Source organism: Cynocephalus volans, chromosome 10 (assembly GCF_027409185.1).
Source record: "Cynocephalus volans isolate mCynVol1 chromosome 10, mCynVol1.pri, whole genome shotgun sequence".
Lineage (NCBI taxonomy): Eukaryota > Metazoa > Chordata > Mammalia > Dermoptera > Cynocephalidae > Cynocephalus > Cynocephalus volans.
This window is the reverse complement of record NC_084469.1, coordinates 78,013,843-78,029,355: the sequence shown is the minus strand read 5'-3', so window position 1 is coordinate 78,029,355 and position 15,513 is coordinate 78,013,843. Positions and strand designations below refer to the sequence as shown.

General features: G+C 34.0%; 1 protein-coding gene across 13 annotated transcripts in view; it reads left to right on the top strand.

The window, feature by feature from the left end:
- The window catches only part of CHD9 (chromodomain helicase DNA binding protein 9), a 179,429-nt gene that overhangs the window by 62,871 nt on the left and 101,045 nt on the right, over positions 1-15,513 (top strand). For 10 of the 13 annotated variants that reach the window (XM_063113136.1, XM_063113144.1, XM_063113143.1 and 7 more), the window contains one exon: positions 13,618-13,949. In XM_063113136.1, the coding sequence (XP_062969206.1) occupies positions 13,618-13,949 (332 nt within the window). Of the gene's footprint in view, positions 1-12,382; positions 12,466-13,617; positions 13,950-15,513 lie in introns of all 13 variants that reach the window. The other 3 variants (XM_063113147.1, XM_063113146.1, XM_063113145.1) reach the window with 1 other exon arrangement.

The following is a 15,513-nucleotide window of genomic DNA, read 5'->3' as shown; positions in this document are numbered from 1 at the left end:
ATTTTGAATTCAGGTAGTGTAATGCCTCCAACTTTGCTCTTTTTGCTTAAGATTGCTTTGGCTTTTTGGGGCCTTTTGTGGTTCCATAGGAATTTTTAGTTTGTTTTTTCTATTTCTGTGAAGAATGTTATTGGTATTTTGATAGGGATTGCATTTAATCTGTAGGTTGCTTTAGGTGGTGTGGTCATTAATTCTTCCAATCCATAAACATGTGATAGCTTTCTTTTTTGTGTGTGTCCTTTTTAATTTCTTTCATCGGTGTTTTGTAGTTTTCAGAGATCTTTCACTTGGTTACATTTATTAAAAGGTATTTTTGTGGGGTAGCTGTTGTAAATGGGTGTATTAGTACATTTCTGTTGCTTATAACATAATACCTAAAACTGGGTTATTAACAAAGAAAAGGAAATTTATTGCTTGCAATTTTGAAGGCTGGGAGGTCCACAGCTTAGGGAACACACCTGGTAAGGGTCTTGGTGGTGGTGATAGTGACAGCAGAGTATCACATTGCAAAAATAGTGGAGCAGAGAGAACTGAGACTAACCTCTCATTTGCTCTCCTTTTAAAGCCCTTTGAACCACACACACGAACACCATCTTTAATCCATTCACTAAGGCATGGTCCTACAATGTAATCACTTCTTCAAGGCCCACCTTTCAGTCACCATAATAGGATTTCCCACCCTCTTACCAGTTGCAGTTGTGGCCAGGCTTCCAATACATATAACTTGGGGGACATAATTCAAGCTTCAGTGAGTTTGGGGGGGACATTTAATCCACTACGATGGGATTGCTTTCTTGATTTCTTTTTCAGCTAGTTTTTTTGTTGATGTATAGACATGCTACTAGTCTTTTTATGTTGAGTTTTGTATCTTGCTACTTTACAGAATTTGTTCTAAGAGTTTTTTTGTGGAGCCTTCAGTTTTTTCTATGTATAAGACCATGTCGTCTGCAAGCAAGGACAATTTGACTTCTTCTTTTCCAATTTGGATGTCCTTTATTACTTTTGCTTGCCTAACTGCAAGGACTTCCAGTAATATGTTGAATAAGAATGGTGAAAGTGGGCATCCTTGTCCTATTCCTGTTCTTAGAAGAAAAACTTTCAACTTTCTCCCCACTCAGTGTGATGTTAGCTGTGGGTTTGTCGTGTGGCCTTTGTTGTGTTGAGATACTTTCCTTCTATATCTAATTTGTTGAGAGTTTTTATGATGAAGGGATTTTTTTTTTTTTTTTTAATGGTTTGCTGGTACAGGGATCAAACTCTCATCCTTGGTGTTATCATCACCATGCTCTAACCAGTTGAGCTAACCAGCCAGTATCAGTAGTTGAATTTTATCAAATGATTTTTGTGCATCTGTTGAGATGATCATATGGTTTTTGTCCTTCATTTAGTTAATGTTTCACATTTATTGATTTGTGTATGTTGAACCATGCTAGCATCTCTAGGATAAATGCTACTTGATTGTGGTGTAAAATCTTTTTGATGTGATGTTGAATTTGGTTTGCTAGTAATTTTTTGAGAATTTTTGCATCTATGTTTGTCACAGATACTGGTCTATAGTTTTATTTGATGTGTCCTTGTCTGATTTGGGCATCAGTATGATGCTGGCCTCATAGAATGCATTTGGAAGAATTCCCTCTGAATTTTTGGAAGAGGTTCAAAAGAATTGGTATTAATTCCTCTTTAAAAGTTTTGTAGAATTTAGTAGTGAAGTCATCTGGTCCTGGGCTTTTCTTTGTTTGGAGATTACTGATTCCATCTTGTTATTCATTATTGATCTGTTTAGTTTTTCTCTTTCTTCTTGGTTCAGTCTTGGTAGGTTATATGTATTCAGAAACTTTATCCATTTCCTCTAGATTTTCAATTTGTTCACATATAGTTGTTAATTATAATCTCTAATGATTCTTTGTATTTCTGTGGAATCAGTTGTAATGTCTCCTTTTTCATTCCTAATTATATTTAATTGTGTCTTCTCTCTTTTTTCCTTAATCTAGCTAATGATTTGTGAATTTTGTTTATCTTTTCAAAAAAAAAACTTTTCATTTTGTAGATCTTTTGTTTATTTTTGGGGTCTATAATTTCATTTAATTCTGCTCTGCTTCTTATTGTTTCTTCCCATTTACTAATTTTGGGATCAGATTGTACTTGTTTTTCTAGTTCTTTGAGGTAGAATGTTAGGCAGTTTATTTGAAATCTTTCTATTTTTTTGATATATAGCACTTACTGCTATAAACTTTCCTATTAGTACTACTTTTGCAGTTTCCCATAGGTTTTTTTATATTGTGTTTCTGTCTTCATTTGTTTCAAAGAATTTTTTTATTTCCTTTTACATTTTTTTCTTTGACCCATTGGTCATTCAGGAGCATGTTGTTCAATTTTCATGTATTTGTGTAATTTTCAAGGTTTCTCTTGTTTTTGATTTCTAGTTTTATTCTTTTGTGGTCTGAAAAGATACTTGATATGGTTTCAGTTTTTTAAGATTTGTTGAGACTTGATTTGTGGTCTAACATGTGGTCTGTCCTGGAGAATGGTCCATGTGCTAATGAAAAAAGTGTGTATTCTGCAGCTGTTGGATGGAGTGTTCTGTAAATGATTGTTAGGTCCATTTGGTCTATAGTGGAGTTTAAATCCAATGTTCCTGGGTTGATTTTCTATCTTGATGATCTATCCAATGCTGGGAGTGGGGTGTCCCTTACTTTCATTGTATTGGGGGTCTAGCTCTTTAGATCCAATATTATTATTTTTTAAAAATATGTACCTTTATATGTATCTGGGTGCTCCATAGTTGGGTGCATATATATTTACAATTGTTATATCCTCTTCCTGAATTGATCCCTAAACATTATATAATGCCCTTCTTTGTCTCTTTATAGTTTTTGATTTAAAGTCTATTTCATCTGATATAAGTATAGCTATTCCTGCTCAGTTTTGGTTTTTCATTTGTGTGGAATATCTTTTTCTGTCCCTTCACTTTTAATCTGTGTATGTCTTTCCAGGTGGGATGAGTTTCTTATGAGCAACATATAGTTGGGTCTACTGGTTGTAGCATTACTCCTAAAATTTTTAAAATTGTTTTATGGTGGTTTTGTACATCCTTTGTTCCTTTTTTCCTTTTTTATTGTTTGTCTTTGCTGTTTGGTGATTTTTTGTAGTGACAAGATTTAATTTATTTTTCTTTTTTGTTTGTGTATCTGTTCTACCAATCACTTTTATTTTTTCTTCTGTTCTCATGATAGTTATCGTCCTTTTGCTTCTAGATGTAGGACTCTCTTAAGGATTTCTTGTAGGGCTGGTCTTGTGGTAGTAAATTACCACAGTTTTTGTTTGTCTGTGAAAGACACTATTTCTCCATCTTTTCTGGAGGCTAGCTTTGGCTGGCAGTTTTTTCTTTCAGCACTTTGAATATACCATCCCGTTCTCTCCTGGCCTGTAAAGTTTTTGTTGAATAGTCTGCTGTTAGTCTGATGGGGATTCTCTTTTAGTTGACTTGATGCTTTTCTCTTGCCGTTTTTAGAATTCTGTCTTTGTCTGTGACTTTTGACAGGTTGACCACAGTGTGCTTCAAAAAGAACCTTATTGAGTTAAATCTGCTTGGGGTTTTTTATGATATCTATCTCTTTGTTGAATTTCTTATTTAGATCATGAGTTGTTTTTCTAATTTTGTTGAATTGTCAATATGTATTCTCTTGCATCTCAATGTGTTTACTTACAGTTATTATTTTGAAATCCTTTTCAGGAGTTTTATAGATTAACTTTACAGGGTCTGGTACTGGAGCATTATTTTATACCTTTAGGTGTGTCATGTTTCCTTCTTTATTTTTTTCATGTTTCTTGAATTCCTATATTGGTGTTTAGACATCTGGTGGGGCAGTCACTTCTTATTTTGGGGAGTTGCTTTAGAAGGGAGAGACTCTTTCCCATAGATGTGGTCTATAGTGTCAGTTGGGAGGAATCTTTTAGATTTGGTTCTGTCTGAGTGCAGTAGTGTAGTCTTGGTGTGATTTCGTCACCTATATTCAATATCGGAATCATCTGTCAGCAAGAGCATCTGTGGCCTAGGTGCTTGGGTGCTTGGCATCTCCTTGCTGGAGTGGGTGACACTGGGCGGGGTTACTGTGGCTGCAGGCAGGACTTCAAGCCCCTGAAAGATGCATTGGTGTACTCAGTGATTCTTCAGCTTATGTAAATGAACCTGGATAGGGTCACTAGGGTCACATTTGGGACTTCAGGGTTCCAGGAGACGTGCTGTGTCAATTTACTGTTCCTCTGCTAAAGTGGATGTGGTTGCTGGGGAAATGAGTGGGATTGTGGACCTCTAGGAAAAGCACTGGCACACTCTGCAGTTTCTCAGGTGAAGTGGCCAACCGTGGGCTGGTTCAATGGGATCATGGGTTAGATCTCAGGCCCTGACAAGAGGTGTCAGGACACTCTGAGCTCCTCTGGGCTCTTAGGCTCTCGATAGTATGAGAATTGGCTCCCTTTGTTTTGGGGGTGGCCTCCCTACTACGGTGAACTGCCATTCCTAGGGGTGCAGGGAGCTATATGGGTTCAGACAGCAGATTCACCATGTGATGGAATGTTGAGAAGGCCTTAGGGATGTGGAAACGCCAGAGCTATTGGGGCCCAGGGCAGAATATACTCTGGTTTTGGCTCTAATCCCAAATGGCAATGTCCTGTGGCAGCCTGGGTCTCAGGGGATGGGGGTGCAGCATAAATATTCTCTCTGGAATAATGCATTGTGTGGGCTTCAAGCAGCTCCCCACACTGGGCTGACAGCCTGGAAGTGGTATGTGGCTGTCTTGTAAGTAAGATTGCAGGTGTCTGTGGTGAGAGTGTAGACTATTGGGAATTTTTTTACTTACCTTCTTTCCACAGTAACATGTCTCTTCTGGCTCCAAGTCAATACTGGTCAGGTGCTTCACTTATTTTTCTATGTTGCCATGACAAGTTCTGAGCTTCAGGGAGTCTTCTTTATTATTTTGCTGAATTCTGGTGTTTTCTCCTAGACACTCTGTTCAGCATGTGATTATTTGTTGTTTTCTACTTCCTTTGTGTCAGAATTGAGATCAGGCATCTCTAGTCAGCCATCTTGAATCTATTGCCTTTTTCTGTTCTTTTGTTTTGTTTTGTTTTACACTTTTTCTCTGTCTTTAATAATGGATAGTTTTTATTTCTATGTATTCACTACTCTTTTCTTCCATGTGTCTAATCTGTTTTTAATCCAATTTAGTCATTTTCATTCATTTTATGTATGCCACGTCTCTACTTAACATGTACAGTCTTTCCTCTAATTTATTGAACATGTAAAATACGTAGTCATGCGTCACTTAACAACAGAGATTTTGCATTCTGAGAAATGTGTCCTTAGGTGATTTCATCATTGTTTGAACATCACAGAGCATCCTTGCACAATCCTAGATAGTATAGCCTACTGCACAGCCAACCACCATTGAATAGGTGGTCCATTGTTTTCCAAATAGTCATTATGTGATGCATGCTTGTAGGTATAATAGCTATGTCACTATCTTTGTCTACTAAATCTATCATTTGTGTCATTTCTGAGTCTGCTTCTATTTATTGATTTTTCTCCTCGATGTAGTTTGTATTTTCTTGCTTCTTAGCATACCTAATAATATTTGAATGGATGCCAGACATCGTGAATTTTACCTTATTGAGTGATGAAAAGTTTTGGATTCCTACTTTTTGGTTACTATGAGTAAAGCCTCTATGAACATTCAAGTTCAGTCTTTTTGTGTGCACATGTTTTCATTTCTTTTGGGTAAAAATGTAGGAGTGAGGTTACTAGGTCACTTGTGAAGTATATGTTTAACTTGATAAAAAATTGGCCAAACTGATTATAAAAGTGGTGGTATTTACATTCCCATCAGCAGTGTATGAGAGTTCCAGGTGCTCCTTCCTCTTCAGTCCTTGGTATCATTCAGTCTTTTGAATTTTAGCTATTTGATTGGGTGTGTATTGGTATCTGATTATGGTTTAAATTTGCATTTTCCTGATGGATCATGATGTTGAGCATCTTTTCATTGGCCATAAATATGTCTTCTTTTGTAAAGAGTCTATTGAAGTCTTCTGCACAGTCAGACATAGAAAAAGTCAGTGTCTGTAACATGGTTATAAAAGAGTTGGATGTGCCTGCATGTATGTGTGTGTTTATATGGTGCTGTGTTTACAACAGGGATAGAGGATTGGAGCGGGAGTTGGAAGACCCAGCAATAGTTTATAGAAAGAAGTCTAATAAAGCGATTGGTGGGAATAAGGAGGTCCAGCCACATATAACAGACTCCTGAAAGAAAATAGCATCCAGAAATCTAGGAATAGGCACTATTTAGAGACATAGATAATAGATATAGGACAGGATTTCAAGGACAGCTACTAGGATTAGAGGAAAGAAATATTAAGACAACCTAGAGGTCTAGTGGGATTAGCTTCCTAGTTTGGGAATTGAGGCCTAAATAACATTAGTTTTAAGGCAGATTTATTGAGATATCATTTTTATTCAATAAAATTCACCTTTTTATTGTATAATTCTAGGCAACTTTATTGAGATATCATTTATATTCAGTAAAAATCACCTTTTTTAATTGTATAGTTCTATGAGTTTTGAAAAATGTGCACAGTTGTGTAACTATACCATAATCCAGGTATATATTATTACCATCACCCTAAGAAATTCCATTATGCTCCTTTCTAGTCAACCTTTCCTCTAAGCCCGGACCCTGGTAACCAATGATTAATTTTCTTTCTTTGTAATTTTGCAATTTTGAGAATGTTATATTGGAATCATGTGTATGTTGCCTTATTAGTTTGGTTTCTTCCACTTAGCATAGTGAATTTATGGCCACTGTTTCTCTATGCCACCCTCTAACTATCATACCCACCCTCTCCATGGATGTTTTGAAGCACATCTCAGTCTTATAATTTTAACTGTAAATATTTCAATTTACATATCTTAACGACAGATAGTTTAGACTTTAAAACACAACTGCAAAATCAGTTTCACACCAAAAAATAACCATAATTCTTTTACTATTAGGTATCCAGTCGGAGTTTAAATTTCCACATTTATTTAATAAATGTATTTTTACAGTTGGTTTGTTCAGGTCAATATCTAAACTTAAAAGGACATATCAACCAAATGCAATGTGTTTCTCTAATTTTTTTTTCTCCTTTTTTTTTTTTTTTTAAATTTTATCATTCCACGTAGTCTCAAGTCTCTTTTAATCTATGGTTCGCCTTCTTTGTTTTGCTTCTTACAATTTCTTTGTTGAAAAAATGTAGTCATTTCTTCTGTAGAGTTTCCCATATTCTGGGTTTTGCTGATTATATTCCCATTTTGCTAATTGCTTCTGGATTTTGCTGATTGTATCTATCATGTTCCTTTCTGCCCTGTGTTTCCTGTAAGTTAGATAATAAATTTTTACATGTAAAATAACACAACTTTTATGAACATCTACTATTTGCCTGGCATGCTATGATGATGATTAAATTAAAGAATATTTTAAAAGTATTACTGTATCAAAAGTGAGTACCATGTCAAATTCAAGATTATGGCACTTTAGAAAAAGGAATGTCATCGTTAGCTAAAAGTGGAAACCTGGGTACTACTACAAGTCACAAGATGAAAATAAGCCTTTTAATTTTTGAACATGGCAGTTCACAGATATGAAGAAAGTGAAGTGAAATAATTGTTTCACTTTTGTCAAAAACTGAAAACAAATAAAAGGGTAAAACTCGGAAAAAGATTTTGACGTATTATAATTTGCTCATGGATCAGTTTTTTCCACTGTTCTCTTTAAAAGCAAGTCTTTATTGGTAGCTTGAAGAAAAATATTGGTAGCTTGAAGAAAAATGGATGCATTAAATAAAAATCAAAAGAGGTCACCGCACTGTTTGATACATATTACTAAAATTAACTTTGAATCTATTGTTTTTAGGTTGATTTAATATGAGTATTTAAGTAAATAATTATTGTGCTTCTATTTTTAAAACAAAGAGATTAAAAAATAACATTCCAGTTTACTATAAACAATTTAAGAGAACTAAAATGCCTTATAAATTATCTTTATAATACCAAATAACTCTGAGATACTTCAGATATTTACTTTCCTTTTGACTGCAGAGCTTTTAATGCTTTCCTCTCTTGGCTTCCATGACACCACTCTCTCCTAATACTCATCTTACTATTCTTGGGGTTTGTTTTGTTTTGTTTTGTTTTGTTTTCCTTCATTAGCTCTTCTTCATCTGTTGGCCCCTTAAACTTGATGTGTTGGGGTTTCATTACAAGTTCTCTTCTTTTATTCTACATTGTCTCTCTAAGCAGTCAAACTCATTCCTGCTATGGCTTGCTATCTGTATTCTATTTCATATTGTCTTCCATTGAAACCTCTATCTACCTAGTCACACAGGCCTGAAGCTGAGAGTCCTCCTCTCTTCTTGAGAAAGGTTGGAAGATTTTTAACTACAGTGCAATTATGTCTGTGTCATTGAAACTTCCTTGTTTTGTGTGGTTTTTTTTTTACTAAGGAATTATATCTGTTTTATAATTTCAGACATTGTATTCCTTAATATTGTTTAATAATAGGTCAAGTAGAACTTTTATTTTATATATATAAACATTTTTCCCCCCATAGAAGAACCTGTTCTCTATAGTTAGATGTATAGTAGTTATGTGATCATTCTCCCCTTCTCTTTTTGGAAATTTATAATTTTCCACCATGCCTACACACTAGTGGTTCAATAATTTTATTTATTTGTTTACAACTAAAATATTTGAAATGGATGAATTCCCCAATGTGAGTGGGTGGGTAGGTGAGAAAATTATTTCATCAAGAAGGAAGAGACCTAAGTTCCCATTCAGATTTTAGAACCTCTAATTTCATGCCAAAGTATCTTTGCTGCTTTTCCTCATGATGGAAAAGGGGAGTAACAGGTGGTATGAAGTTTTTCTAATTTCCTACTTGTGTGAAGTCCATCCATAAGGGTTAGACCCATCCTTTTCTGCTCTATTCTATTTCTAGTCTTGATCCACTAAATTTATATTATGAGTTGCTGCTATTAGGTCATGACCTGTGATTTGAAAAACACTCATACCACTCCTTGAGTTTCCCCAATACTGAAATATGATATCCAGGATCTTCTGAATATTCCTCCCAGTTGCTATCAAAATAATGTATCACATATGCTATCATATGTTTTGCTATGATTTCTTTTTCTTATTTTATGAATATGTGGATGTGATATTAGTATATGTGCCTTTTATATACATATATTTTGTATCCTCTAGCATACAGGTTCTTGGGGAGCAAGGCCTGGACTTTATTTTAAATTTTTAAATAACTTGTATTTTGAAACTATCATAAACTTACAGAAAAATTGCAGGTGTAATATAAAGAAATTCTTTTACCCTACTCCATTTGAGGATCAGTTGCAGACTTGATTCTCCATCACCCGGAAAGTCTTTAGTATATGCTTCCTACAGCAAGGGACATTTTCCTATAAGAAATTAAAACAGCAGGAGCTGTGGAGACTAAGAAAAGAAAAACAAAACAAAACACAATTTTGATAGAATTTGATAATTGCTTAGGTAGAAAAAGGGGCAGAAAAACCATAACATTTTATGTTTGTATGTATATGTGAATAGGGAATTACTGACATTAAAAATATTTAGTTACTTACCACCTCAGTGTTGATGTTCTGTGGGAAAATAATTTAAAACTATAGCAGAAGAAATATTTGATTACACAGATTCTCTATTGTCTACTATTCAGATTTGTTGTTCAACAATTGGGATTTTGAGTCAGGTAATAGAATCTATTGAAAAGCTTTATAGGAGAAGTGAGATATTTTAGAAATCCTCCTTGGTTCTATGAATAGAAAGTGTCAGTGAGTTAAGGGTAATGAAAGAGAACAACAGAAGAATCCACATCTTATATTCCAGCCTGACCTCTCTATATGAGGATCCAGTCCCAAATTTCCAATTGCTAGAGCTCTCCATTTCAAACTCAGTATGAAAAGAATTAAATTTGTCATACACAAGTACACACCCTTTCTCAGCTAGGTTTTCTATTTCTTTAACTTCTCTTGTGCATGTACTTAGTCTAGAAACTAAGTACTGGCTCTTCCTGCTTCTCAACCATGCTCCATCCATATCTAGTTGATTTCTACATCTTTGAAAGGCCATTGGAAAAAAAACAAATTTCATCCTGGATTTATTAGTAGTATCTCTGCAGTTTTGAGAAAGTCACTTACTTTCTTTTGTCTTCAAATTAATCTGTAAATTTTGGTATTTGAACCAAATGTGATATAATATAGTTGTTAAGAGCATGATCTTCATAATGAGGCCCTCTTTTCTTTTAATCCCTGCTCCACTGTTGAGTAGCTGTATGATCTTGGGTAAGTCACTTCTCTGTGCCTCAGTATCCTCATCTATAAAATAAAAATAACAGTACAGGTTAAGCATTCCTAATCTGAAAACCTGAAATCCGAAATGCTCCGAAATCCAAAACTTTTTGGGTGCTGATATGATGCTCAAAGGAAATGCTTACTGAAGCATTTTAGATTTCAGATTTTCGGGTTAGGGATGCTCAACCAGTTTGTATTCTGCAAATATCCCAAAATTTGAAATCCAAAATACTTCTGGTCCCAAGTATTTTAGATAAGGGATACTCGACTTGTATGTAGTACATATCTCTCAGTTTATTTTGAAGATGGATTCACTATATGTGAAGTATTATGAATAATGGACATAGTAAGCACTAAGTTTTAGCTCTTCTTATTATTGTTATCATTATGATTTTTGTAATTGTTTGCTCTCTCAGGTCCCTTGTATCATTTTCTAATGCTGCTGTAAGAGTACCTCTCCCATTGGCCACCTCCCTTCTTTCTGTTATCACTTATTACCTCAATATCATTCAGAATTAAATTAGTTATTACATGTAAAATGATTAGAATAATGCCTGGCACTTTGTACTAAGTGTTAGCTCTTATTATTGTTATGATTTTTACATTGATGACCTCCCAGGTCAGTCATATCCTTTCCTTGCCCCTAGTGGTCCTCTGCCTTTCATCTCCTCTCATGCTCTTCAGATTGGTCTTTCTAAGACACTGTTCGGATAGTGTTGTTTCTCTGTTTTGAGACTGTTGGTGCCTAAAAGAAAAAAGCAGAACAGAACAGAAAAACAATATACTTTGATAGTAATGTCAGGTTACTAGCTAAGACAAACGGAAAAAATGGCATTAGTAAAACAAGCAAACTCGAATTTTGAAGCAATGAAATTTTGCTTTAGCTACTTAAAGGCATTGTTTACTAAAATAAGTCTCAATTTTTTATAGAAAGAAAAGTTGTACCACCAATCAAAGTCAAGTGGACTTGGCTGCTTATTTATTTTTACTAAGGGACTAACCTAAAATTTTATCTGAAAAACTCCAACAGTTCAGTTAAAATCGAATGTGAGGAATAAAAGTCAGGAAGGTTTTATGAGTTTTTTATGTTAGAAAAATAAGTTAATGTATTCATCTAGGTTAAGATACTGAAAACAATTTAATGTGATTAATAATTCTTTATAAATAGCTCTCATTTGTTCATTTCAAAATCTTAAGCCTCTTTTTAGAATTTGAATGAAAATAGCTTCATTTTTCTATTTTTAAAGTAACACTGTTAGCTTTTCATCAGAAGAATCATAAAAACCTAATTTCTTAGAGAAGTAACTTATGTGTTCATTTGCATGACCTCCTCTTTAACCCTTTGCTCATCCTCAATTGTTTTCATATTTTAAATGTTTTAGAGTATCATGGAGAAAAGTATTTTTCTCTAGTAAAAATTGCATTGGATTTTGTTTTTTTAATATTGGTAGTCACATAAAGCCATTTCACTACCATTTCAGTTTTCAGATGATTGTTTTAAGTCAGATTTTTATGTATATTTTTAAAAACTTTACTGTAGGAAACGGCACTGTGAGAGTTAATATGTTACATGGAGGGAATAACAGTCCTTTGGGGGTTAAATTGCAGAGTCTAATGGAATAATAACTGGTAGCACCATCTGCTGGCCTACTTCCGCAGAAGGAGTCAGTATTTTTAACGACATCTCTAATATTCATGCTGATGCATTTTGATGCTTTGTGCATTCATTTCTTTCTGTGCTTTGTTGGAATCTGGCTATCTGCTTACAGCTATTGAGGAAACTCAGCTTTTTAGAAGAGTTTACAGCCTTTTTCATACCTAAATAGGATGAACAGTAGATATAAACTTGCCAAGGCAGAAATGTGTTGATAAATCAAAATGTGTATTTGTGGAGGGTTGTGCATCTCTTGGTTGCAGCTTGCTAAATAGGCCATTTAGGAATCTTCTTCAATGCTTTTTTCTTGAGCACTGCCTGGGGTGGTGAAAAAGCAGAGGGCAAGCCTTTGTCTGACGCCAAAAATGTCTTCAGTGAAGAGGCCAAGAGGAAGGGTAAGTGAAAGCCTGAATGAGTGGGAGGAGGAGGGGTTCTTTGGGCTAAAAGGCTAATGGGATTGAATAACCTTCCTTATTACTGGCTGCTGCTGTGGGAGTCGTACTGCATCGCCATCTTGAGCTTGTTGCTGTTTTCTCGAGTCTTGGTTATTTGTTATAGCCTGTAGGCCTTAAGGTGGCATTTTAGTGAGCGATTCTAAACCTTTCTTCCTTTCCCAGTGCTTGCAGCACTGCTATGAAACCTTTGATGAGGCAGGTATAGAAAAGATATCCAGTGAAGCCCACTGGAATCAGCATGAAAATGTGTTTGGAAATTCCTGATGGTTTTTTCCTTTGCTATAGTCAGAGGCATGTTTACGGGTAAGAACATAACAAAACTGTGATCTAAGTGTATGTAGATGAATGTGTGTTTGAAGAGGAAATTCTTTTTTAAATGCCTTTGATCTGCTTCTTGTGATATTGCTAAAATATTAATAATTTTAATGTGAAACTATAAAACTTGTTTCTTGAATTGCTTGAGCAAAATAATCAGAAAAATAAACAAAAAATCCACATTTAACTCTTTCATGGAGAAATGAAAACTTTCTCTAATTTTAAGTATGGGAATGTCTGTTTACTAACTAGCTGTGTTGCTGCATTAAAATGATTTAAATGATTTCAGGTTCTAGTTCTAGTCTTGAAGCAGAGGCTTTATATTTCTAAAAAATCATAATAATCTGTAAGGAGTAGTCCTTTTCAATTAAAATTGCTGTTTTAAATCTATTAATAATTTTTAGTGTTTTGGAATGGAGAAGAGAAAAAAGACTTTTATTCTAAATGCACAGAATATTTACAGGTTAAAATTTTAATCAGCTGTATTTACAGGACAAAATTTGGATCAACTAACCAACCAAGAATGCTATGAAAATATCAATGAATCTATATTTTTATCCTTCATTTTTAAGAGCAGCAGTTGAGCTATTTACTTTACACCTATACTAATTTCTAGATAAGCAAAATGTCTTAATTTTAAATTTGTTTGTAGCAGTCACATATTTGCTCATGTAATTTTACCTCCTGATTTAAGCTTAATATAAAATTTTTAGATATTTATGTTGTTTTAGATGTACTTTGGCATATAACATTAAAAAAATATTTTGGTTTCTCTAGCCTCCATCTTCCAAGAAGAGTGATGGTTCTGGGACATATACTAAGTTGCAGAATACCCAGGTGAGGGTCATGTCTGAGAAGAAGCAGAGAAAAAAGGTGGAATCAGAAAGCAAGCAAGAAAAGGCTAATCGTATAATATCAGAGGCGATAGCAAAAGCAAAGGAGCGTGGGGAACGCAATATTCCACGAGTAATGAGCCCTGAAAACTTTCCTAGTGCTTCAGTTGAAGGAAAAGAGGAAAAGAAAGGTAGAAGGATGAAATCCAAGCCAAAGGACAAAGACAACAAAAAAACAAAACCTTGTTCTAAGTTAAAAGAGAAGACAAAAATTGGGTAAGTTGGTTAAGAATTAAATTTTCTTTCAATTTTTTGTTAAAGTGCAGCCTGTCTTACCTTCAATTTTTGATTTGATTGTGATATGTTCACTCCCATATTAGAGTTTTAAATTACTACATACCATGTGTACCTTATTTCCTTTTTGAATGATTTGGGATCTAGGATCTCCCAAATTTTACTGTGAATATAGCTTTTTGTACATTAATTTTAGTAAAAGGAATTTAAGATAAGAAAATGCTTCAGTATATGAAATAGAAAAAGGGAAAAAAAACCCAAACAGAATAAAATCCATATTGCTGTACCCGTTCCAAATTCACTTTCTTTACAGAACATGCATTGAAAATCTTCATGAGGTTTTTTTTAACCTGTTAGTTGTATGAGGCACCTCATAGTTTGTAAACATGAAATGCAACATTTTCTCAAAAACCCACAACTTTGGACTAAATGGAATGGCAACACACTAATACCATATAAATCAGCAGTAAGCAGCTTCCAACAACTGACTTACTCCCATGCAGTCTCTGATTTACTTTATGTAATAAAGAGGCCAGGTGAGGATTAATGCTCCAAGAGAATTATAAGAACAAAGAATTGCTCTGGGAGGATACATTAATCCTTTTTTTTTTTTGGCTGCTTATCTAATTCATTTTCAAAAAATAAAATATAGTAAATGTTATTTGCTTTATATGTATGTTTGTTTTGCATGCAAGAGTAAATATAACATAAGGCCAACATAGTTTAGAATTGTTTTTGCAGGACTGTTTAATCATTTTTGAAAGCTTTATGTGGAATTTTACATAAAGTACTTAGTCTAAGTTTTCTCTTTTTCACAGAAAAAATACACAATAAAGAAAAAATTACCTTGTGAAAGTCTTCATTTGCTTAAGAAATTGATACATTATATAGATATGGAACTAAATTTTGTAAATGAAATGAATTCTTAGTATTTTAAATGCAGCCACCAAACTGAATTATTTGGTTTGGTACTGCTGCCATTCAATCCAAAGCATTAAATAATATGGGCCCTTTTGTTATAATAGATTATCAAGTAATATTGATTTCGCAGACAACTAGAATGAAATTTGAAAGTTAGATTTCTACTCTTTTTTTTTTTTTTTTTAATGGTTTTGGTATGAAAGTATCTTATTTTTTCAAAATTCTGTCTAGTTTTAATTTAGGAAGCCCTGTATTTAATTTTTCACTACATTAAAAGTTAGTATAATTAAGGTTTTCTAGTTTTAATTCATTCAGAGATATAGGCAGAATAGTGAACGATTTGGAAGGGTAGCATTTGAAAAACAATACACAAAGCAGGAGGAAACTGGTAGTCAAACTTCAAAAGTTATAGTAACTATTATTTGCTTTAAATTTGGGGGGAATAGCTAAATGTACAAGATACTAGAAGTGAATCTGGTTTAAGGAAAAACAAGGTACATAAGGGAAAAATAGAAATAATTAAATTACAGAGAAACATGGATTTTTTAAAGAAGTGAATTGATGTGTTAGGGAATACAGCAGTGGAGTAACGACTCATTTTGTTATATTTGTATTTTTGTTAGAA